Here is a 26,778-nt window from a genome sequence, read left to right on the forward strand (position 1 = left end):
ACAAGAAGCATGTGAAATAAAAGATGACTGTCTCTCTGTTTACTAGACTGCTGTGGTGGTCATAGCAATAAAGAGTTTTAATAGACTAATTTTTAAAGTAATCTTCTGTTTTTCCTGCTCTCTGGACTCCTCCCATGTTCTCTGCAATTAGCAGCTCACCACAAACATTGGAAAGAATAAGGCTGAATTACTTTTACAGAAAGCTGCATTTAGTAACATTACAAAGCTGACATCACTGCAACAAAAGGTCAGTCATGTAGGGATGTGGCAGAGGTTATCATGTAGCACAGTACTAATATACTGGGGGGAAAGATTATGTCAACTGCCTGCTAAGTGTCCACATCCAGGATGCAATCTCCCCAGGGAATAAACACTCCTGGCAAGCACTGAAACCCAGAAATCTTCACAAAGCTGTTTGCAATTTGCAGCCAAAACTATCCACAAATGCTGGGAATAGACTACAGTCCTTGACAACACACAACTCCAGACATTTCCAGGGGGGAAGTTTAATCTACAAGGATGTAGAAATATAAAACAAAGTATTGCTCAAAGTAACTGTTTGTCAGATCATGTGCCTCTAATTTGGTTTCCAGTGACATTACACAGCTGCAGCCAATGGATTCCAGCCAGACCCAACAGTCACTGAAGTTCTTTTTTTGTTTAAATTTAGTATCTGAACATGTTTTGTCCATCATTAAAACGGAGAGTAATTTCTCAAAAGTGAACTATAGAAGTTACAACTGCAAAGAACTTATTAGGTCACCTAGTCCCATCCTCAGAGCAACAGGGGACTGAAAACACATTGCAAGAAATACTGAACAGCACGGTGTTTGTTTTACATTTTTCCCCCCATTCCTTTTTTCTTTTATTGTAATTGTTATCAGTATATTCAAAAGTTTAAAAAACAACCACAAATGCCAGTGTAAACATGCTTCAGGTATATAAGTAATATAAAGTATTGCACATACAGAAGTCCTATGTTCAGTATCTCCTTATGGTGCTATTTCATGAGAGTTGTGCAGATGACATGATTATAATGAGCTGCTGATATTATTTCTGAAGCTGCTACACAAAACAATTAAATATTTACAAAAGCTGGAAGCTCACTTTTTTTCTTCATGGAAGGATGATTTTTTGTCTGGAATGTAGGGGATACAGAGGTGTGCAAATAGGGACGCGCTTGCTTTGTGATGGAATTTATCAGCTGATGTTTCTAATCTACAAGAGATTGGCTCAAAGCCATCTGGGGGAAGGAGTCTGTTAATGGTTTTCTGAGGGACTGGGAAGTTGTCAGGCCTCCCCACCCCTAGGAAACAGAGGTGCTCGTTTGTGTGAAGCACTCAGGGGCTTCACATCCGTGTTCAGAGGCACATGTCTCCTTCTCTCCCTAAGTCTTGTGGGCACACTGCATCTGATAAGCTAAAGACTCCATAAAGGTCTTCTTGCAAATTTGTCTTTGATATGAAGATGCAACACAGATCCTGCTTGGATTTCCCAGGTTAGTCTGCATACAAGAAACGATAAAACTGTAAAATCTCATGTCAGACTGGCAAACTGACAATGTGTCATAACTACTCCTATCTTGAAGTATTAGGAAGCAGAAGGCCAGTTGTTTAAAAGGAGCCAAAAAGTGGCAGAATGGATGAGGCCATTTACCAGTTGAGAAGCTGAGATGGATTGGAAAGGAACTCAGGAGAAGGCAAGTGGTATGTATATTTCATAAAATGAACAATCCCTTGTGAAGTTTGCACAATATTGCTAATTTCACACTCACAGGCAGCACTGAAAGACTCAAGCTTTCACATAAAAATTTGCACAGATCAGGGCTTAGAGCTCCTACTGAGATAAAGACCATTTGCTGATAGAAGGGAAAGAATGAAACATCCCTTCTTTGGAATCCTAAACCCAGAAAAAATAATAATAAATACTAAGTATATATTTTATACTCTGTGCCTCAAAATCACTTTCTTTCTTTTTGTTCATGCTTGGCTGGCTGGCATCCTATTTTTCTGCATAAATACAAATCCTGTCACCCTTTCCTGCGAGACTTTAAAAATAATTTTATCAAGTCCTAAACTTTGCCAAAAGCATTACTTTTAAGATGCTGCCAGCTTGTAGATTGAAAAATGAAAAAGGCAAAGATTTCTTTAGGTGAAAAATTATGGCAGTAGCTGTTCCATTCCAAGAGGGGATTTCAACAAAGTAACAGGGCAAAGGCCAAGAAATTTTGCCCCAGCCCCAAACCCCCCCAAGCCTTTTCAATATCACCAGTGTGGCCGTGAAAATTTAAAACAGTGTTTCAGAAATGTCTGTATCCTGTGTCAGTGTACAGCTGCCAGCCATCAGCAAAGCAAGGACAGGGTAACTCATCCCTGCTCTATACCGTGCATGGATTGAGTTACCTGGGTGTGATACTGCCAGCTCTGGGCTGAAAGATACAACATGTACTTGCTTATCACAAGTCTCATCTTGTAAAGTGTTCCATAAATCTTCTGTTTTGCAAAACACCTCATAGCCAAGGAGGTTGTGCTCTGGGTGTACAATGAGTTTACTCTTCTATTTACATGCAAAGTAAGTACATGATTTGTATTATTTTTTCCTTCTCTCAAAATCTATGTTGATGATTATATCAGATACTTATTACAAAAAGGTGTAAAAATAAATAATTGTGCCCCATCTATAAAGGTATTTATAGATTACCTTTGTGTTTCAGAAGTACTTTCACAGTACTGATATATTGCCTGTCTCCCTGAGCCACAGTTTCATAGAAGTTCTTAGGGAGGTTTCAAAGGTACTCTGCATGATACAGTAGCATTCAGAAGGTTTGTCCTGCTTCATCTTCTAGACAATACAGCAATGAAGGCATTCTCTCCTTGAGAGACTTGGGCTTGTTCTGGAAGCATCTCGGTATACCACACGTGCTCAGAAGCATCTGCTGAAACGTAGACTGACTGGAATATGGGATAAACATTCTATTCAGTGGAAAATATGTTTATAAGGCAATGATAAGTTACTTTCTTTGGCAAGGATGCCCATCATGTGGCATGTTCTCAGAACATTGCATAGATCAGATTGACACCATGTCACTTGCAGGTACGAAATAAGACTGCTTGGAAGGAGTCTTTAATTTAATCCTTGTCGTGTTTATAGTCTCTCAGGCAGGATTCTGACTTGAACTGTCACTCTCTTCCTTTATGCATCAGTAGTCTTGTTATTTGTCAGCTGTTGCCTGTCAGCCATGTCATCTTGAGGAGGTCTAGCTCTGTCAAAGAAGCCACACTGCAGAAAAAATCAACAGAAACAAAGATGTCATGGTAAGACAACCACAGGAAGACTCAGCTGCAGCTTGACTGTTCAACCTGAAATGTTGGGCATGATGTATGGCAGGCTGACAGACTGTAAAGACATTTTATTTCTATCCAAATCGTTCCCTAAGAAAGTTTTAGATGCAAGTCATTGAGTTCCAAAACATACCTTTAAAAATCCAAATTATATGAAAGATGTCTTTGTAGGAGATGTAAAGTTGGCCTGAATGCTGGTATAAACTGATGCTAGTGAGAAATCTGCTCCTCTCAGTTCAGCAATGCACTCATTCAGAAAAGAGGTTTAGACTGACAAGCAGTAATCATAAGAGAAGTATAATATATGTTGGGAAATGTCCACAGGACAGTGTTGTGACCTAGTCTAAAGATCACTAAAGATGAGTTCTTCCTGCCTTAAACTGCCTAACATTCACTCTTTTAGTTGAAAGGTTGAAAGTTCAAAAGTTGTTAGAGAAAAGTACCACAAAAAGGTAATTTCACTCCTCCTTGCATGTTTAGCATAACTTTTTGCTGCTGCTACCTGACCAGGTGAAGTTGGGAAGTCAGCATAGGCTGTACACCTAACCATAACCTTTAGGCAGCTGAAGACAGATGAACCATATCATAATGTATGGAATTATTTCAATCTCATTTTTAATGTGAACTGAGAGGATGGACAAAAACTACACTGGCTCCTTGTATTATAGCAGTTTCCAATAATTTGTCTTAAAACTTGTGAAAGAAGTGTAACAACCAATAGAAAAATAGAAAACTTTAAAAAACATAATATATTATATATTAATATAAAAGGAAACCTAAAAATTAATTCTCAGAACCGGGAGTGTTGTTCCATGCTGACAAAAACTGGAAATTCCTGAATTATTCAGAGAAAACAAAGTTAGAATAACTTCTTTTTGAACCTAAACATCCTGAAATAGAGGATCATAGGTCTTGGGAAACAGAGCCAAACTCTGTATGCCCATTTGTAACCAGGATTCACTAATAAAGGAGGACTTTGAAAACAAGTTCCCTGCATAAAGGTCAATGACACTAGCATGTCAGAAATGCCAAAACAAAAAAAGACACATGTACTGTTGCTTTTGCTCCAAACTGTTAAAGATCACAAAATTCTAGCCTCTCTTTTTATCTGTTAGAATCTTTCAGTATTTTTGGGGGTTTTTTTAAGGCAACAGTAACAGGAATAATGGAACATACCTTCCATAAAGCTAGGGTCAGCAGAGCTAGTACTAGTAGTCCAAGAAGTATGGCTAGTATTATAACCCATAAAGGGATCTCAAAGGAGACATTTGGGGTGGACCAAATGACAGATGTTCTGATCTGCAATGAAAGGAATACATTTAATGAACAAAAATGAAGCAAGTAAAGCAAGTCTGACAGTAGAATACAGAGGTTAGAAGCATTGATTTCAACAGCATTTTGTAGATTAGAAATACACATTGACTGAAATTTTCCCATGTTGACTTGATTTATTGTAATTTCCTTTCCACTTGTTAATGATAATTACTAGAAATGGAATTCACACATATATAAAAGTCTTGTCATATCAGACATACAAATAATTTTCCCATAATACAGAGAGGCAAAAAAATCCCCTTCTGTGCAGATGCTTCACGAATATTCAAGGAACAAAGTTCTGCTCACATGCTGGGACAGCTTAGGCCAGTACACTGAACTGCACTGAATTACTTCCAAACAATGGTTGACTTTGGCCCAAACTCTTAATTCAAACCACAGTAGATACCAGCAACATTTTTCTTATTTTAATTTTTGCTGACATACCAGTATACATTTTTTCCGATGATTTGCATTTCAGCTAAGCAGTCCAAAAATGAAACTCAAGCCGAGTGTATTGTCCTTGTGATAAAGCCTAACACACAGTATGATGTTATCTTCTTTAAAAGAAGCCAAGCATACAGACTATTACCTAAACGGGAAACAAGCGCGAAACACGCTCTCTCGTTGTCTGAGGCTCTACAAAGCAGCAGAGGTTAACATCAGTTATCAAAGTTTTAACTGACTTGAGAAACTTCTCCCTTTAGACCTTCACGTGGACAAAGAGTAGTAATAACCTTTTGTATTTCTCCTTCTGAGGACATCCACACTCTCCTCCATACTCTCCTTTCCATACCTTGTATAAAATGTATCATATGCTCTCAGGCTCTGCTTGGAAGGCTCCTCAGTCTCACTAAATATTTGCTCAGTCCCTGCTACTCCCAAGTGGGAAGGAATGAGTTTGGGCTTTCCTTAGCTCTTTCGACACAATTATATTCCTTCAGTCTTAGTTTATTTTCTCAAACTTTTCTCTTTCTTGTTAGCCTAGGAAGTGATTTCTCTCTGGGGTTTTCTCTTATACCTCTCTCGCCTACTCTTAGTCTCCCTTAGGACAAGTATGTGACAGACAGGAAGTTATTTGCTTTATGGCATGATGAAATCAGTTTGCAAAGCAACTGAAGAAAGAAACTCTCAAATGATAGTCCTCTTCTGTACTCAAGGTACAGCTAGGAAATTTACTCTTTTTAATAAGTTTCTTGGCTATGGTCCAGTCCTTAAGCTGCACTCATCGTAAATTTTCTTTCTATGGTTTCTTTTCCTCTATTACCTTAGTGATTGATGCACTAGGAATTTAACAAAATACTAATTTCTAATTTGTTCATTGTTCATAACAGCAGCCTAACTTTTAAGAATGGGCACAACTCTGCAGTTCAGCTCAAAACTGTTTCTGTTCCCATACCTCTCATTTCTGTCCTTGAAGACGGCAAATTTAATCACTTAATCCTTTCTGCAACATCTAGTCCTTTCTTCTCTCATTTTTTCTTGTGATCAGCATTCTTTCATAGACTTTTCCTTCTGAAAACACCAGCAGATCTGTCTTCCAGCTACGGTCAGGCTTAACTAGAATACATTATTGAATAGTAATTTTCACTTACTTCATCTGTGCATCTGCTCCTTACTCTGACACAGCGCTTACAGAGATGGCAGTCTGGTGAGCTCTACTGATGCATGTATTTTTTATAGTATTCCTCACCAGGAAACAAAATGTAGGGACAAACTTTCTATGTAGGAAACCACTTGCTTTCTACCAAAGCTTTCACTGAGGATTACACAGAAAATTCCAAGACACTGCCCAGTCCTGGTGTTTGCACTTTAACATTGGCTCTGAAGATGAAGTACCTGCAGTGCTAGTCATACCATCACTGATCTAACAAACACAGCTAATATACATCTTTGGAGCAGCTCTAAATAGTCAAAAGTCTACTATATTTCAAAAAGATAACATCTACAAAGAATAAATATGAGAGCATATTAAAGCAAGAAAGAATTATTTTAAGGAAAACAGCATTAATAAAACAACCCATGAAATGTCATCCTTATGTCCCAACAGATATCCTGGTGGTCTGATCCAGTGATCAACCATGCCTTTGCAAGAATACCATTCCCTTTGCCAGCCTCCTCCTTGGGTTGCTTCCTAACTACTGCAAAATTTCATAGGTTCTCTGCATCATTAGATTCAACTAGAGCAGAGCTCATTTAGTAAGGATAAAATGCTCTTGAATGGCTCTGCTTTTGTCTCAGAGTGGCATTAAAATGCAAGGGCAGAGAAAATGAGAGCAGGGTCATCTGAGCTGTCTGCAGAGACTCTTCCCAAGAAAAGCCAATTAAGGAAAAAGATGAATTAAAATAAAAAGTTAACTGACCAGGGAAAACAGAAAGGATGCAGTTACAAGGGGCTGCTTGAAGCCTGTAGAAAACAATGGGCTCAGCTGTCCAAGGAAGAAAGCATGTCCATTCTACAGCTAGAAAATCATGAATGCTGCCCTGAAGCAAGTCTGATCACATACAGCAGAAGAGTTGGGAAGTGCTGATGAAAATTCATGGGCCCCAAGACAGTAAAAATGGACTGACTCAGAAAACCCCAACTCATTCACAATGTGTACTTCCTCTGTTGGCAAACTCTGAGGTACTACATACATGAAGTTACAGATTTTAATTATTGTTTGGAAAGGACCTGATACTGTCAACATACGGATTGCATATCTTCATCACCTAAAATTTGAGCTTCCCTACAATTTTTATTCATAACACTATCACTTACCTGAGCATGTTGCTGTGAATCTGGAGCACTAATGTGAAAGACTACTTACCAAAACCATCTTAAACCATATTTGTAAAACAGCAGAAAAACTAAAAGGCAAGCAGTGCTTTCTGTTGTCTCAAGTTTAATGAAATGACTGACTCCGTTTTACAGCAAGACCAAACCACAGGGAAGACCCATTTACATGCAAAGGTTTTATTTTGCCATTTCTGCTACTGATAGCTTCAGCCAAATTCCTAGGTGGCATAATGTGACTGAGATAAATACAAGAGGGAATGGGAGCCAGCACTGCTGCTTTAGAGTGGATTGTAGAACATCAGTAAAACAGAACAAAAAGATTCTGACAAGCTGCTGGCTAGGAACGGATGGCTTGATAGATGGACAGTCATCCGGGGTTTGCGCAGGAAAGGGTTAATTTTTGGAGTAGCCTGGAGGGGGCATGACCATGAGGTTACTCTATAACAGCTCACATTATTACCTGAGGCAGGGAAAGGGAGTCTCTTCTGAAGTTCCTCCCAGTAGAGTAAGCCTGGCAGAGGGAGCTGTATATTGTTAGGGATCTTGCCTGTCATCTTTCCTTTCTTGTACCCTCTGTCATTAGGATTGTCGCTCTTATTGTTAATTTTCTTATCTCGTTGCTGTTTCCTGTAAATTGTTCTTATCTCAACTCGTGATCTTTATGTTTTCTACCTTCAATTCTTATTTCCATCCTGTTGCAGCTTGAGAGGGACGGGAAAGCAGAGGAAGCAAGCAAGAAGTGCATGGTTTAGAGAGTCACAGTGGGAGAACTAAACTGGGGAGTACCATTCCTAAACCAGGACAACAGTCTACTGAAATTGTACATCTGAATGTAGAAATTGTCTGTGTGGGCAAGTACTTCTTGGAATAGGAAGAAATGTTGGTTTACACATTTTTTCAGCTAGTATTTGACTGAACCACACCTGGTTTCTTGGGCACCAAGTCCAGTTTAACCCAATCTAAGGTAACTACTTCAGCAGGTACTGAGACAGGGGTGAAGTAAGCAGCTGTGTGGTGTTTGGGTCTGAATAGCTCATAGTGCAGCATATGATGGCACAGGAGCAGAGCAACAACTAGACTCTTACTGTGTGCCAATTCACTGTTCAGAATTAGGTAGGGTCAATCCAGACTTCAAAGCATGTTTGAGATCCTCCTGAAATCAGTGGAACCATTAGAACATTAGGGATGGTAGATTTCATTAGGTTTTGGATAAAGCTGACAGTAGTGTACGCAACTACAAGTAGACATGTTGCCTTTCCATGCCTTCTTTTATGTGCCACTTCTAGAGATTTGCTGTATTTATGTGCTGTGTTTTCTTTCCTCTTAGGCTATGAAAACAGTAACACTAGCTAGCTCTTATTCTGATATCTACAGAGCCCCTCTCAGCATGGATGCAGAAAAGCACGTGGATTTTCCTGAGGATGCTAAACAATTATGAATGGTGTAGCAGCACTCAGCCTTGCTTGTGCTGCCTGAATCAGGGAGAAATCAGAATCATTTCTCCCTTCCTCCTTCTGTCATTCTGCCTTTACAGGCCATCAAGTGCAACTTGTGGTTTCATTTCAGTAGCTCAGCTGGAGCTTGACAAATGTTGAAACATAAACAAGAAACTGTAATCTTACAGAAGAGCAGGGTATCATGTTCATAATCCTTAGATTATCAGCAATGAGCAAAACAGACAGCAGAAATTAGGTCTATTCTGTATCAAGCAGACACTGCTGCAAAGCTGGCACAATTCCCTTCTCTTTTAGCCTGAGTGCAGCCAATGCTAATGAAATATTTGCCTGCTAAAATCTTGAAACCATCCTGTCGAACCCACACCCTTTTCCCATGAATTCTTCTTGGTCATAGGTTTTAAAAGCAAGGGGATAGTTGTGCTAAGTACTTGAGATTTGTTTCCTGAGCAGGGGATTATATGTAGGCATCAGTCTCACTCCTGCCTGTGTGCCTTACCGGTGGATATAATGCCCCTGGGCTGTCCCCCTTTATACTCTACACAAAGCCTTGCAAGGCTACTAATGCAATTCCTCATGAACAGTTTGACCCTGCAAGTCCTGAACACCCACAGAGTTGAGGCAGAAGCTGGAGGGGAAGACAGAAACAAAACATTCCTTCAGTTTTGTCTGCCTTTTTCACCCTTTTTACAGAGGACTGTTTCTTCTTCACCCCATGCTGTACACAACAGTTTTACATGTGATTTTGTTTTAAAACAAGTTTGTATTTTCAGCTTGGATTTCTGTTCTTCTCCATGTGGTAGGTTTAGTACTCCAGGATCAGAGCCAGGGAATATTTCCATCTAAGGTGGCCAATATCAAGTGGATTTTTTACACAAGTGTTGCATGTTGACACTGTACTTTAGATGTGTGTTAGCTTTCCTCTCTGTTCAGGACAAGACTTTATGCTGAACACTGAAAACAATGCTTGTTCACTTGGCAGAGAAGCACAAAGCACATCCCAAAAGACTTGAGAGGAGCCATCTGACTTCTGACACTGCTGAACATCTCACACCTTTGGTATCCAGAGGGTGCCAGAGAATGCCAACTGCCTCAGGCACTAAGATGAGGGTGAAGTCAACCCAGGAGTTATGACAGAGCCTTTGTTTGCTATTGGAGATAAAATCCACACTGGTCTTAGCACAGATGCTGTCAGACAGTCTTAACTTTGTAACCCCTCTTGTGGTTCCATGAAAGTCATTTGTTGCTTATGAAAGTGTTCCTCTGCCCCAGAAGGCTTTTAAAATGTGCCTTTAAAAAAATGTGCCATAGTTAAGCTCGCTGTAAGTATTTAAAATAATTATTAGGGCTTTTGCCACTGTACTTCATCCAGTTGGGATTTTGCTTCTGATTTTGCTGTTAGTGTGTCTTCAAAATAGTCTTTGATTCCTCTGGAAGGGAGCACAAAGCAGAGAGAAGCACATGAAGTAATCTGCTGTTTCACTGACACTTCCTTCTGTATAGATGGGAGTTAGGTTTGACTGGTGCAAACTTCCAGCATCTGTTGTCAGAATTCAGTGCATGCCAGTGGGATTCTCACAAAGTTATTTTTTTCCCTGATTCTTTAAAAGACACACTCCAAAAAATAAAAATAACTTTTCCATAATTTGTTCTGCTACTTTAGGAAACAGCAACTAAATTAATTATTATTCTAGTGCTACTGATTTTGCTGCCCATGATGACCTTCCTTTAGTCTTCAGAAATTTTCTTTACAGAGTCTGAGAAACAGAAATTCTTTTGTACTCCTACATGTCCCCATCCAACCATTACAGCGTGATGTTCTTATATGTTCTCAAAAATGCTCAAAATAGAATGTTAAAGCTCCCTTGAGCTTGAAGTCACATTTATGACAACACATTACAAATTTTTATGCAAATATATTTCATGAGGAATATAAGCTTGTTTAAAGTGCTATCAACATGTAATAACTAAAAAAAGTTATAGGCCTTAGTCTGAAACCAATGTTACTCACTGGAGGACACTGGTCAAACAGTTTAGACTAAAGGCATCCACAGTGAAAATCCTATCAAACGTTTAAGAAAAGCAACCATATTTTATTAAACTCCCAAACTGGCTCAAGAATCATAAATTAAAGTAAAGCAAATTTCTGCTTATTCTAACTTTGCACTTTTTGCAATAAAAAGTACTTTCATGTTGCACGTGAAATTCACCAAGACAGTATTATTTGCCACAATAATACTTGTAGCAAAAAAATGAACATTTTTTCTTGAATGAAATAGCTGTTCACAAGGAAATTCAACCAGTTATGTAATATATGGTTGTGATTGTAAAACTATCAAAAATAATGGAATACTATTATAGATGTCCGTGGATTCTGGTTTAAGCTCCATGCTAATTTTCTGATTGATGCATTTTCATTGTCATGTTTTACTATTGAGGATCCAGATTTTCTTACATTTGCCTAATGTTCACACACCTTTTTATCATGACCCTGCCTTCAAGATCCATGTTTTCAAGACCTATCTATATTCCATGATGATAAAGCCCTTTGAGCTACAATTAGGACTACATGGCTCTGTAGGTTATTGATGTGTTATGGGATTATTCATGCCATTAAAACTAAAAGTAAGTATCAGCCTGCCTAATTGGAATCCAGCCCTATATGGATTAAATGAAGGACATATGCTCTGTTCTTTAAAATATATTTTCTTCTTTATATAAACTTTAAAGTGCTAGCTGATTATTAGATATGTACTTTTGAAAATTTATTTTAAAAATATTTAAATATTTCTTCCATTTCCACCCTTCCATTGTCTGAAGGAAAACCATAAACCTTTAAATAAATCTTTGGAAACTTTTAAAACACAACTAGTGATCTTTTTCAGAAGGAGCAAAAATATTAAGCTTTGCCCAACTTCAAGGAAATATTTCTTCTTGCAAGGGGAACATCAAAGAACTGGTGCATATAACACATCAAGCTGTAGAGCTGGCAAGCATCCACTGCCATGTCCAGATATGAAACAACATAAAAGCGTTATCATTTTTCAACATTTTACAGTTGCCATTACAGGCATTTTGCTGTAAATCATCTGCTGCAAATAACAAGCTTTATACTGGCTGGAGTAAGAGAATGAAATGCTTATCTGATCATTTGGTAGATCATCTGACACTTGTTGAGAACAGCAGGCTATCACCTGGGGTAAAGCACTCCAGTCCAGATGAAGGCCCCACTATCAACAGAATTCTGCACATGTGTTTCTGGTATGGAACACATGCTGCAAGAAAATAAAAAGAGCCCGAGTATATCTGTCAGCTTGGTGCCTTTGAACCCTTCTGGATGAACACTGCATTAAGCACCAATCCTCTCTAGTGAAATCAAGGTTCTGCTGATGATGGAGGGTAGAGTCACTGTGCACACAGAACCAAGATTTTACCTTGTGTCTTCCCAGAGCAAGTATCAATCAAACATTCAATCCGTACATGTACAAAACAAAACTTTAAAGCTTGCATCCTCTAAAATATACTCAAAGTAAGCTCTAAAGTGTATTATTCTGTTGGTTTTCTAAGTAAGAAAGTATTCTGTCCCTACTACTGCATCTCAACTGACTGATATGATGTATTTCCACCACAATTCAACTTGGCAAAGTTTGAACTGAGCTTACTTTTTAAAAGAAGGACTGTAACAGATGAATATTTATAAAGATGAGAACATTCAGCCTTAAAACTTCAGATTACTCTTATACTAGAATCAATTTTTGCCCTCATATTTTACTTATCTTTATCAGTAATGACAAAATACAGTGAATTTTAACCATGGTAATAGACACCACAAGAAACAAATCACTTTAAAGTACTCCCCAAACCCAATCCTTTGGAACCAGCAAACAATTAAATGAAATCTATGCCTCCAAAATTAATGTTTCATATAGTACTCCACAGCCATACAAATCTTGGTCTGCAAATAAGGCAAGTACTTTAGCATCTATCTATCTATCTATCTATCTATCTATCTATCTATCTATCTATCTATCTATCTATCTAAATTTCTGTAAGGATTACCAAGTAAATTTGTATCTTTGCACTTGATGTGCTGTGAGGTGGCAATCCTAGAAAGGCATACAGACCTTCCTGAAAATCAGGGTATCAAAGAAGCTTAATACAGATAGAGAGAAGTTGCTGTAGACAGCTTGTGTGAGAGAATTGCTGTCTGGGAGAAGAGTGAGCTCTCTAAACCTGACAGAAACATGATTCTAGATTTTGCAAAAAAAATTTCCTCCAGATTTCTTTTTACCCCAAACAAAGTAACTAGATACTTGCTTTCACAGTTCTGTTTTCTTTTGGGTGAAAAATCCATCTGAATTGCAATAAAGCAGTCTGCACATTAATTCAGCAAGAAATTGTTTTAAAATGTAATAAGAATCATGTATCATCAACTTCCACAGAAAGCAATGAAGTGATTTCCTTTAGGTATTACTTCAGGAATTTACACTAGGAACACAGGAAAGACCAATCTCGATATTTTCATCTATAAGAACTTTCACAGCTGTGATCAGAGTGACCAAATACATGTGCTTCACACAAAGATATAATTTTCAGTTACTTACTGCTATGCTTCCCTCAGGGAGCTTTGCTGGTTGCACTTTATATGGCATGCTCTTAACTTCAAAGGAAACATTGGAAGAAAGACTGTAGAGATCATTCTTTCTCTGAAATGATAGCAAAAAAGAAGTTATGATACCTCATGTTTATATTTAAAAGCATTATGAAAGATAAAAAACTCCAGAGCACTGATTTCATATGTCAAAGATGGTTTATTTTGGTGAAGAGTGCAGGAATTGAGACCTGTATGTGTCCATGAGATAAATACAGCATAAAGCTGCAATACAAAGGCCACATGTTCAAAATGGGGAAGAAGGGTTAGACATGCAGAAAGATACATACAGTTGTTTCTCATATTTCTCTCTGAAACTGATGAGTTAAAAGCATGGGTGAAGTTTATGGAGTGCCTATGTTTTAAACCCTCACTCTGCTGAACAAGCCCAACAACCAGCATGGGTATATTGAGAACATTTACAGGCCTATGGTGAGACCAGGCTGGTAGAGCTTCCTGATAACATCAAAGAAATGGCTGTGCCTTCCCACCAAACAATAGAAGGAACAACCATCTTTAAACTTCACTCACACAGAATCACAGAATAGTTTGGGTTGGAAGGGCCCTCTGGATCAGCTAGTCCAACTCCTCTGCAAGGCAGTCACCTAGACCAAGCTACACTTAGAACGTGATTGATTTCCTATTGCAGTAGAGCTCAAAAATCCTACTTGCCTTGTTTGTTTACTAAATCATATCAATGTGAGAGGAATGTACAGTAGGCATTGTTCAACTGGTCACCTAGTAAAATATTTGTATAACTGTTATTCAGCATTTCAACAAACCTAAAGATGTGCAGACAAAATGTGCAACTGATTTTCTGGGTGATGGTACAGGCAACTCATCTTGTATATCCCTTCTCATGTAAATCTGGGGTAGTGATACGGATCTTTTTTGAAAGTGCTTCAATATTCTCTGAGAAGAATTATCTTGTTAAGTGCTAATATAGTCAATGGAATTCAGAGGGCTAGGAGTTATGACTGTCATATTCTTAATAATAATACTAATATTATTATTATTATCCTATTTTTGCTACTGGTCTTAATCCTTTCTGAAATATGATGATCAGATTTCAACACAATATATGGCTGATGATTTACAGAAAGACAGAGCCCTGTAAGTAAAGCAGTCTTTCCTTTTGTCACCAGCTTTTTCAGTCCAGCATATTTGGAACACCGTTGTCACTTCCTTCTGCAAAACCTTCTCATTCCTTCTATTTCTCACACATTTAGGAGTTCTCCTCCACTGACAAGATTTGGTTCCTGTGTGATTATTCAACATATTTTCCAAAGTTTTTCCCTGTAGCTTCCTGCTGAATCAAAAACATAAACCCTCTCGAAGAACTGCTTTTCCTCTTTCAGCTGTTCTGTTGAGCAAAGACTGAGTTAAAAATACCCTTTAATAATTTGCACTGTTTCTTTCCTTCACTGATGGAGAAAGGTTTGTTTGTGAAAATGACCTGAAATAAGTATAATATAAGCCTGGGAGCCAGCGTGGATACATTGGCCATGGCTCAAATCAAAGTTTTCACAGAACTGCTGTGGCTGGAGAGCATATTTGGAGTTTGTTTCCTCCAAGCACAGGCACAGTAGAATCAACTAGAGCAGTATGCTCACGACCATGTCCAGTTAAGGCTTGAATGTCTCCAAGAAAGGAAACTCCACAATCCCAAGAAGCAACCTATTCCAGTTTTTTACTACCCTCCAAACAAAAATGTTTAAATGGAATTTCCTGTATTTCAATTTGTGCTTCTTCTCTGTTCCTTGATTTTGAGAAATGTGCTTTTCTCCCACCAATCAGATGTTCACACATGCTGATGAGATCCCTCCCGAGCTTTCTCTTCTCCAGACTGAACATTCCCATCTCTCTCAGCCTCTCCTGGTATATCGAATGCTCCAAGCCCTTAATCATCAATGTGGCTTTTAGCTGGACTTGTTCCAGTATATCCACAACTCACTTGTGTCAGGGAGCCCAGGACTGAACTCCAGATCTGTTTTATCAGTGCTCAGTACAGAGGAAGAATCAATTCCCTTGGCCTGCTGGCAATGCTCCTCCTAATGCAGCCCAAGAGGTTGTTGACTTTCTTTTCTGCGAGGGCACACACAGTGGACTCATGTTCAACTTTGCATCCCACAGGACTCCAAGATCCTTTGCTAGAACACTGCCTTCCAGCTGGTTGGTTCCACCAGTACATAGGATTATTCCTCTTGCGGTACAGCAATTTGCATTTCTCTTTATCATACTTAATGAAATTCCTGCCAACTCACTTCTCCAGCCTGTTGAGGTTCCTCTGAAGGGCAGTACAAACAACTGGTGTATCAACCACTCCTCCACTTCACCATCTGCAAATTATCAGGCTATCAGGTTGGTAAACATGATATCCCTTTAATAAATCCATCCTGACAGCTTCCAGTCATCTTCCTGTTATTGAGATGTTTGCAAATGGCTTCCACGTTTTTTTTCTCCATCACTTTCTCTTCTCAAGGACTGAAATAATGCTGACTGACCTATAGTCCTCTGAATCCTCCTTGAAGATAGGCGTTACCATTTGCTTTTTTGCAGTATTCAGGAACTCTCCCCAGTCACCATGAACTTTCAAAGATAACTGAAAAAGGCCTCACATTCTCATTGCCCCTCCCTCAGGACTTCTATGTGTATTCCATCAGGTTCTTTGGACTTTTGTATGTCAAATTTGTTTAAATATTCCCCTATCCTTATATCTCTCTGCTGAAGATAAAAGTTGATAGCTGCAAGTTTCCTATCTGGTTGCAGAGACCTTGGTTTACTGTATGCAGATTTTCCTTGTAAAGAAAAAAGTGATGGAGGGAGGCCTTGGGTAACTCAGCCCATTTTCTATGTCCCATTCAGCAGAAGACCCATATTTTCCTTAGTCTTCTTTTGGCTGCTGATATCCTTATAGAAGCCTCCTTAATGCCCTTTAAATCCCTTGCTAGGCTTAGGTGCTGGTGGGCTTCTTCTTTCCCATCTCTGTCCCTGCATTCTCAGACACCCCCTACATTCCTTATCCAACCCCTTGCCTGGGTCAACTGACTCTGCTTCCACCTCTTTTATGTTTCACAGAATCATAGAATCATAAAGATTGGAAAAGCCCTCCAAGATGATTGAGTCCGACCTTTAACCTATCACCAACTTTGTATGTCTGAGTTGTACCAAGGTGACAAAACTCCACTTGTCAGAATGGACAGTTCTTGAGCTTAAAGGATGATGATCCTGGAGAATCAGTAGTTCTTCTGGACTTCTCTTTTTTTTCAAGATAATATCCCATGGACTTCTTCCAAACAGATCCCTGTAAAGGGTGCTCTCCTGAGCTCCAGTGTTGTAGTTCTGGTATTTGCCTTGTCCATTCAGTCTCCTTTTAAAAAACTAATTTTCTCTGTAAAATATGTGAGAGTGATAAAAAGCCAGCACATTTATTGCCTTCTGGAACTAATTTGGCTATGCCATAATTTTGTTCTTTTAAAATATTGAGAGCAGCTGAATGCTTATTATCAGAAAATTCAACCTCTCCTTGGGGCCTATACTAGGAAAGAGCAATACTAAAAAATCTGTCTCAAACAACTACACAGGCATAGTCAAATCAGCTGCTTAACACAGACAACATCAAATGAAAGGGAACTATCAATAGCTATCTATTTCTATCAATAGTGTTTGAACTGAAAAATTAGGCTTGGTAAATAAGTAGTTTTATACACATTCATGGTGCTGATCATCTATGAGGTGATATTCAGAAAAAATAACTTCTCCTTATCACATTAATTATTTTCCATTTCCAGACAATACATTCTTCATATTTTATTCTTCAGCATTAGATTCCTCCTCACACAAAATCTCAGCATGTTTCTGTGACTGTGCATTCAGAAAAAAAGCCTGAAAAAAGCCCTATATTTTCAATCCTAAGCAATTCATATCAAGCAGGATTCTGGATAAGATTATATGATTTATAAATGTAATCTGTAATGGAGAGAGCAGAATATGTTATATTATTGAAGAAGTAGACATTAGACATTCAGCTGGATTGGCTAAGGTACAGTAAAGGCATTAACTCTGTTGAACCTCCTATAAAGGAAACAGCAGTAATGGAAAAATAAAGCCTTTCACCTACTATACATGGCTTATTTCATTTTCAGCTTGTATCAGCAACAAGAACATCAGAGGAGGGTACTTCCTGTGGATTAATGCTTGGCTTGGGTTAATAAGCTTGGGTTGTGACCACAGCTATCAACTCGTCTCAACCCTTGATTAGCTCCTGGAAACGCTGGAATGGAGACTGTGAAAGACCAGAGAGTCTTTTACAGAGAGTTCCTGCATTTACAGAATTATGTGTTTGTGGCAAAGGACTTGTAAACAATGACTGTGGTCAGCATTGGTTGCAAACAGGATTCTTACTTGTACTACCACCTTTGAGATATAAGCAGCTGTCTTTCCTATAGCCTTTTTATAATTTTCAAGCCAATTGTAAGAAACAGCATTTCCTTACCATATCATTTTTAATAGCGTATGTTTAAATATTCAGTATTTACTGGAAGCTGCAGGACTTGTGGTTTGAAATTTAAGCTGAGGACTTAGTCATGGCTCAGAGGAAGGAGAAGAAAGAATCTGGTATTTGTGTCAGTGCTTAATGATCAAGAGTAGAGAGCCCAGCCTTAACTACACTGGTCTTTTGTGGTTCCCCTTGTGTTAGAACAAGCAGAACCTGATCCTGTGCTCATTGCTGAGACAGTAGTTTGCAATAGTCTGGGAAGCAGGCAAAACATGGCCATTCCCTGTGTTGGCTGGGTGGCAGATCCTGATGATATACTTATTAAAGCTTCTCTCTCCATGCTTTTGTTTCACAAATAGATTTTTGAATTGAAGCCTTTGTTTTCTTTAAAAGTTGCAAGACGAAGAAGCAGCCATAAATGAAGGAAAGTGTTCCCAATAAATATTCAGTGCAGTGTTTTCCTACATACAACTGAGACCAAAATGATGTGAAAAGTGATAGAAAATCTTTGACAATTTGGAAGAGAGTTCACCAAGCTCAGGTGGCATGCTAGTGCTTTCTGCAGGAAGCTCAAGCACAGACCTACTGACACCCTGAAAGCATCTCTAAGGCATGTGGGCGTCCTGGTCAGACAGCACACTGAAATGCAGGGACAAATCTGGATCCCAGGGAGCTAGACACAGGGTAGGAGGAATCTTTAGCAGCTTAAAGACTGGCAGATCATTGCTGTTCTGCAGGTTTGAAGAATTTGGCTGCTGGAGAGTCCCCAGAATGACTCTGCTCCATTGCCTCTATGGAGAATTGTTCAGGCTCTTGGAAATCCTTTTTTTTTATTATTTATTTCTGCTTAGATGTAGCCCAGTGAAGTCTCTCTAGCTGAAATGAACATACTTCCCCTATGGTAAGCTGCATGCTGTGGTGGTATTTTCATCCCAAGAACTTATGACTTCTGCACATGGAGTTCAGTTACAACAATACTGGCACTGCTTGATTAAAATTTGTTTCTCTTTGTATCTGCTGGAGTCTGGCACACTTTAAAGACAGGAGGGTAAGCAATACCTTTTAAATACATGCTTTGGGAATTCATTAGCTTTCTTTCTTTGACCAATACCTCCCAAAACCTGAACTGCTGCCAAAAGAGTAGAGAGTAGAGCTCATACAACTATTTCTTCTTAATAATTTGTGTAAAAATGTACATGTGACTTTGTACACATGGTAAAATGTATTTGTGCTATTTGCAGCAAGAGACTATTTCCACCCAAACACAGCTGTAACCAAAGAAAATACTCTGAAATCAACACATCCTTCTATTTATCATTACATTCATACACTTCACATATTGTATTTTTTATATTCCTTTTGACAGCCTATTTTAAGTTATAATGGAGGCAGCTATTTTGTTGTGATTCCAAAAGATTTCAATATAAAGATTATAATGGTTATCAATCTCAGATGTTTATTACTTTATGGTTATCAATCTAAGATGTTTATTTCTTCATATACTTAACATTACCTACACTGTAGCACATTTAGGAAGAGTCTCATGTTCTGCTCTTGTTAACACTGAAAATATTTTAAATAAAACTGAATGAAAACAAAACTAGGCCATACCCAAAAGATCTCCAGTTAGTTCAGCCTCATGCAAATATCTCTTTCTTTCTAGCCTTTATTCCACATAAACAATCGGGTATTTTTGGCCTCAACCAAAGTTTTGGGTTTTACTTATTTTGTTTTTTTCAAACAACAACAGTGTTTTTATGCAACTGAAAATGTTGTTAATGACTTCCTCCTTTTGTTATTATATGTGCCTTGAAGGGCAGTGGATCAAATTTTTGGCTTTTAATTCTCAGTCTGGATTAAAATATTCTACTTAAACTTCCATATATGGCTTATATATGGAAATGAATAAGGGCACAAGATGTCTCTCTCACTAATTTTTCTGTTTCACCACTTCCATTCACACACAGGGAATTTAGGTTGGCTGCAGAATTACGCTTTGAAAATTCTAAGCAATATTCCCTCGACTGAGATGTCTTCCACTGGACACAGAAAGAGGTTCTGGGCTGGAGGATGCTGGGGATAGAAATTATTATTCCTTAGGGTCATATTCCACTTATAGATTGAATAATTGTTCCCATAGTAAAGATGAGAGGAAGAAAAGTGAACAAATAAAGGACCTTGTACAAGAAGATCTCTCACCTGTCTCACATCACCTGCACCAGTTCACCTCTGTTCTGAGCTTCAAGCCTCTGCCAGCACACATGTGCTGCAGACTATATGGCCCCACTGCACAGACTCTCTGCATTCTTCCTCTAATGGCCTTTGTGTAGCTGAACTGAATCCTTAACACAAAAGCATTACCTGGCCTAGAGAACTTCTACCACACTAAAGAGGCTCTGAGCTCACCAGTAATAAAATATGGAGATTCTGAACAAAATTTCTCATTAGGACATGCACTCCAACAGTGGTGACAGCTCAAGGTTTCAGGCAATGAAGGCAAAGGTAGATGCCAGGACTGGGAGAACTTGTAGTTGATGGTCCAAACAAACAAGGTCATGGTCTTCCTCATTTCCTATACCCTTCCAGAATTTCTTTTTATATCCTTGGTGCAGCTTCAGCAGAAGGGAACACCATTATTTTATAAAGCAGGGATATGGGGCCTCTCAAGCTGAGTTTGAATTGAATTTTTGTCTTCCAGTCCTGAATTCTCTAATCACTGGACTGCCAGTTCTTGCTTCTGGCAATTAATATGGGATAAACCAAGTCCTTTTCAAGTGTTTCATTTAATTCTATAGGTGCCTTCTAAACAATTTTTGGATTCTTTTTTCAGAGAGGGTGGACATATTCCTGATAAATCCCGATTTGGGTGCCTATCCTCCTGATAAGGAGTAGCCCTCATGCACCAACCTGACGGCTAATGCAAGTCACGTTGTCTGAGGTATCTCATTTTCTCCACATGCTGAACAGGGAGCCTCAGTATTTAGTTTCAGGTTTTGGATACCAGTCTGGCATCAGGAAGTTAAGAGTTCTGCAGCACACATCACCATTAATAAGCCAAGCATATATTTCCATTTTTAGGCATCTAAAAAGAAACAGGATCAGTGCACATTCGGAAACATTGAAATAATGAGTACTTAACAGAGAAGCCAAAATATGACTTGGGTAACCAAGAGAGCACCAAAATGCAGTGCTTCTCTTGCTTTTAAACTTTTTCTGATTAAAATTTGATTTTTTTCCCCTTCTAACTATTAAAGTTCATGCAATCAGGAGTGCCAAATTCACATGTCTGGAGCTGTCAAAAATTCAAGAGAGAAACAATACAATTATATTCAGTAACATAAAAAGAAAATACAATAAATTTCAAACTTCTTGGGAACCTTACACACCTTCTATGGTTTTGTACATTACTGCCTCCCCTAGCTCTCCCAAAAGGAGATTTCTATCATTATAAGAAATTTTCAGTACAGGATGAAACAGTAGCTAAGAATGAGCTGAGTTCCATATCCCACAATGTTATAAGTTCCAAAGAGCTTGGAGCCTGAAGCTTGTTACAAATCAGATATTATACAGACTCATCACTTAGAAATGCATTTTCAAAACAGATGTTTTACTAGACAGCTCTGAGTCTCATATTAAAAAGTACCCATCCATGCAAAGAATACTGGACCAGATCCCCTTTGGTCTCCCTCAGATGACTCAGAAATATGATTAGACAAATGGGGACATAATGGAGCCCCATCAGAACACAATGTAACATAACCATTTAAGGTTGTTTCTGTTTTGAACAAATCAGGCTATTATTTGCCTGATCAGCAAGTCTGAATCCAAAAGTCAGCTTTACTAGAGAGTTCATATTTACAGCCAGACTTTGAAGTTACTCCAAAAAAGTATGTGATTCTTCTTGGCCTTTGCACAATGTCTGTCTCTATCTTTGTTGGCTGGTTGGGAAATTTTGGCTGCTTTATTTGTTCAAATGTGTCTAATCACTGCACGTCATTTAACTGTTATTTGTTATGGGAGTTTGGGTTTTAGGGTTACAGGTTACAACTGTCAAGAGACAAAAGGGTCAGCTGTTGTCAGTTAAACTAAGTGGAAGAGGAAGGAGTCACTCAATACATGACAGGTCTTTTGTGGCAACAAAATACACATTTGCCCATATAACTTCGATGAAAAACATTAATTATTTCATCCTAGCATACATTAATCACTTCCAATAAAATCTTTCTCAGGTTTGCATTTGCATATCTTTAAGAAGAAAATACATCATTACACCGTGTTCTCAGCTTTAATGAGCACAAACAATTTCTTCTGCAAATCATCATGTCTTCATTTGGATTATAACACAGCTGAGGAATGTTGTATGACACCGTTATTCTGATTTCTTTGGCACATGAAAACTTTTACATTAACTTTTACATGAACTGCAATGCTTCTCTAGAGACTTTTACCCTAAGTTTCTTTACAAAAGCATGACAGTGGGGTTCAGTCTGGCCCTTGAACAGTCCTTCCTAATTCACAATAATCTCATCCTGATTATTTTAACTGCATTTTAATCCTCAGTTTGGATCTGCAGATTTCAGCCTAGTTAACAACGGTTGCAGACTTACTAAGAACAGATTGTGCCCTTTTTAGGAAACTAATTATGTTCTACAGTCTTTTATGGTGATGGTTGTGTAACTCTTAATTTTAAAAGGGGCTGTGAAAAAGGGAACTGTTTTGAGATGAGTGGAAGGAAAACAACCAGACCCTAGGACCCTATTTACCGTCTCCAAGTTGCATGTGAAATAGGGATCACGTTATTCGGGCAGCTAATTAGACATAAATGGGGGGATGCAACAGTTCTCTGGGAACAACCTTTTTCTACTTAGGAAAAAATTATTTTACTTTGAGTGGAGTTTTTCTGATTCTTAACAAGACTTGCAAATTACTATTCAAAGGACACAAAAATGTTTACAGGGAAAAGGTAAAATCACAGGCCGTAAAAAGTCTTGTTTGACAGCAAGGGTACATAAGGCCAGTGGAGTAATCTGGTAAGAGTGTTTCCCATGAGGTCCTTCCACCCAGTAAATCTACAGGATGGCTCACCCTTGTCCCTGCCCACAAGCAGGTGTAACACTCCATCTCTGCCTGGAGCTCACTGAGTGAAGGGAGGTGCAGGCAAAGCAAGCAGGATTTATTAAGGAGCAAGGAGGAGCTAAAGGGACTGCAGCACTGGCATTGCCTGGCGTGTTTGCACACACCCATGTCCCAAGGCCCAGTTTGACCGGTCTCCCCATCCAGATCAGACAGGGAGAAGATATTTCAAATCAGCTGGATAACGCATCCTCTGAAGATACCTTTCTGTCTTGTCACTGTTGACAGAGATAGCAACCAGCTTTAGCGTCTAACTTTCAGATTACTAGAATTTCATAAAACGAGTTCCACTGCTCTTGCACTAAACATGCCACTGAATTTCATGCAGTTATACTTGTTTTGAACCTAAGTCAGTACAACTAAGGTTAAACCCCAGAAAAAGATTGTTTTTACTAAGAGTTATCCGGGAGATTTTCTGTCTTCTGTATTATTTAGCTAGTTTATTTCAATTGCTACACATCTTCTGTCACAGCCAAAAACTCAGAGAAACTGTTTCTCATTAATTTTGTTTAACTTTAATATCTTACAGATATTTCTTCATATATTCTAAACTAGACTTAGGAAAATCCTAATGAGGCTAATTTCTACTGAAATAGCTGTAAATAGCCTAGAAATTTCATCTAAAGGTCTGCGCATTGGATTTTTTCATGAGACCTTCTTTTTGGCCCTTACAGAGTTAACTGTATTTCACCAGCAGAATCATGAGGAGAAAGACTTGACTGGATCTGGAATACATCAGGCTCAGTTCCCAGTAAGGAAGGTAGCTAAGGGAGCTTTATCTTTTGCTTGGTGAAGAAAATGATGAAGATCCTCTGTGTTATTGCTTGCCCACAGCAGTGCTCAAAATTGTCACACACTGTTCCAGTCAAGGGTAATATCTCTGACTCTCTGCTTCTCTGTGTGTGTGTTAGGAACAGAGAACCAGTGCAGTGAAGTTCTTACTTGAACTTAACAGGGACTATCCTGTGTGAGCTTGTCCAGCCATCTCTTAATGGAATTGGAAAAAACTGGAATCGAATTCCCATTCCATTTCCTAATGGATGTGTGTCTTCTATAGCTGTAGAGATGCTTACATACTGGTGCTTTCTGTCCTTTGCAAAAGCTTGCACCAAACAATGTCCATCCCAATTCCCAGATTTGAAAGGACAAAAAGATATCCAAGCTGTCATGTTTTTGGGCTTAAATTTGAACCAGACCTTGCCTTTGTTTTGCACTAGCAGATGACGCACTCAGCAAACCTAAATAAGGTACATCCAGTCTAGAGCATCTAGACATAGCTAACATCTTTAAAATATGCTTCCTCTTAAAAGCATTTTATTTGTGTTAATGGAACTGAAGAAAGGATATGCAAATTTCTTGGGACTGATTGTTCATAGAAAGAAAATGCACTGACAAATCAGGAATTAGTTCACTTAGTATCTGAAAGGATGACTTTTGTTGCTGAGTGAGACAGAAATCTCTATTCTTCAAGCAAGGCCAGATAGGGAGGAGAGAACTTAAGTGCTCTTTGGTCATAGTGGTCCTATAACAGCTTTTGGAGAAGAAGAAACACAGAATGTGACCTGGCCTCCTGACAGATAGGTAGAAAAGCCTTTCAAGTCATCCTTTCAAGTAACCACTGCCATAGTCTTGCACACAAAAACAGACCAGTGACCTCCCAAAAAAAACCCATTATGGATTTGGTTAGCTACTGAGATGGCATCCAGCTTTCTGGAAATACCATCCTATCTGCTCTCATTTCTCCAGGACAGCAAGTGAGGATGAATTTCTTTTGTCTACTTTCTTATTTGAGGGAAGGAAGAAATTAATTAAAAAGGCGTAAGGAGCTTAATTTAAAGCTGTAAACTGAAGATCCTCAATTCTTCTCTTGCTAGGGTAAGAGGTACCCCTGCATACAAAGAATTCTTCTCCCACAGCTGTAGGGAACACAGGAAAGGTTCTTCCATTCCAGATAGAAAGACTGGGGAATTCTGAATTCCTTGAGAAAGAAGCCAATAATAAATCTGCTTGATCAAGACAGGAGATGCAGGTATTTCTTAATAACAGCAAATGGAATTATAAATTTCTCAGTGTATTTTCCAGTGTTAAAGGTATGACAACTGCATAGTAAATACAGACACACTGCCAGCTGTGAGCTAACAGCTCAAAGTAAAATCCCTCTGCCTTACAAAATCATGGAATAATTTGGGTTGGAAGGGAACTTTAAAAGTCATCTGCCATAAGCCTGGACATCTTCAATTAGTCCAAGCTGCTCAGAGTCCAATCTGACCTTGAACGTTCCCAGCATGGGGCATCTGTCACCTCTCTGGGCAACCTGTTCCAGCATTTCACCACCCTCATTTTGAAACACTTCTTTCTTGCATATAGTCTAAATAGATCCTCTTTTAGTTGAAAACCATTACCCCTTGTTCTATTGCAACCTGCCCTGCTAAAATACTTGTTCCCATCTTTCTCAGAAGACCCCTTTAGGTACTGGAAAGTGCTGTAAGCTCTTCCTATAGCCCTCTCTTCTCCAGGCTGAACAACCCCAGCTCTCTCAGCCTTTCCTCACAGGAGAAGTATTTTATTCTTCCAGTCATCTTTGTGGCCCTCCTCTGCACTCTCTCCAACAGGTCCCTCTATGCAGTGTGAATATAATCCTGAGGGCATAAGTTGGAAATGCAAGAATTTGCAAAGAGAACTTTTATTTTTTTCCACCATCTACACTGCCCCTTTTAGTAATAAGACAGATTGTCAGTACATGAGTGTCATGTATCATATGAGCTTGATGCATACTAGTCTCCCCTAGATTAATAGAGAACGAATAACAATGAATTTTTAAGCTGGACATAGTGTACATGATACACTGTTTGGCTCCAAGAAAAACCTTCTAATGGAAAAGAGGTTATAAATGCAGAACATTTGGGTCAGTTCAGGAAAGCAGAAACAAAACCAGGAAAGGTATTTAAAAATAATATTGGAATCTTCAAGCAGGATTCAGGACATAGATTTGAAAGAAAGAGATAGCAAGAAAAAGAAAAGTAAGCAGCATCCAAAAAACCTGGACAGGAACCAGTGAGATGTTATTTTCAAAGAAAGTGGTAACAAAAAGTATTTACATTTGCCCCATTTAATTTAATAAATTTTATTTTTAAATATCTGCTCAAATAAAAGATACATTTATATGTGTATAGAAAGAGATGTTTGTGTGCATTACCTCCAGGAATGTTTGTGCCCAGAGCCGGGACCTGATTTTTAGTGCAGCACTCTTTCCTCTTTCCAGCTGTCCCACAGTGCATGAAATTAAGACACACTTCACATTTGTACAGTTCTGAGCAAAAAATAAAGGGAAGTCATACTTATGCTTTGAAAACAAAATCATTTTCAAATGCTACAAATAAACTTTTCCTTAAAGAGCTAAACAGTCTGACATCAGTAATTTCATCTGATGTATATGAGATACCCCATGAGTCATTGTGATAACTCTAAACCAAGGAACAGATTCTTTTTGAATCACAAATGAATACAAACACCTACCTACATTAAAGAAAATAAAAGTAATAATTTTCAACAGTATCTGCTCTGAAGAACTCTTAAAATGTCCAGGCACTTACCAATCCTTTGAAGGA

The 26,778-nt window shown here is 38.6% G+C and overlaps 1 protein-coding gene across 1 annotated transcript in view; it reads right to left on the reverse strand.

Annotated features, from left to right (window-relative positions):
* Positions 1–506: 506 nt before the first annotated feature.
* The window catches only part of ITGA8 (integrin subunit alpha 8), a 109,096-nt gene continuing 82,824 nt past the window's right edge, over positions 507–26,778 (reverse strand). The window contains exons 27-30 of the mRNA XM_041408882.1: positions 26,367–26,480; positions 13,493–13,594; positions 4,518–4,640; positions 507–3,279 (exon numbers count right to left, since the gene is read on the reverse strand). Of these exons, the coding sequence (XP_041264816.1) occupies positions 3,193–3,279; positions 4,518–4,640; positions 13,493–13,594; positions 26,367–26,480 (426 nt within the window). The 3' untranslated portion in view covers positions 507–3,192. The remainder of the gene's footprint in view (positions 3,280–4,517; positions 4,641–13,492; positions 13,595–26,366; positions 26,481–26,778) is intronic.

Source organism: Onychostruthus taczanowskii, unplaced genomic scaffold (genome assembly GCF_017590055.1).
Source record: "Onychostruthus taczanowskii isolate IOZ18803 unplaced genomic scaffold, ASM1759005v1 scaffold3, whole genome shotgun sequence".
NCBI lineage: Eukaryota > Metazoa > Chordata > Aves > Passeriformes > Passeridae > Onychostruthus > Onychostruthus taczanowskii.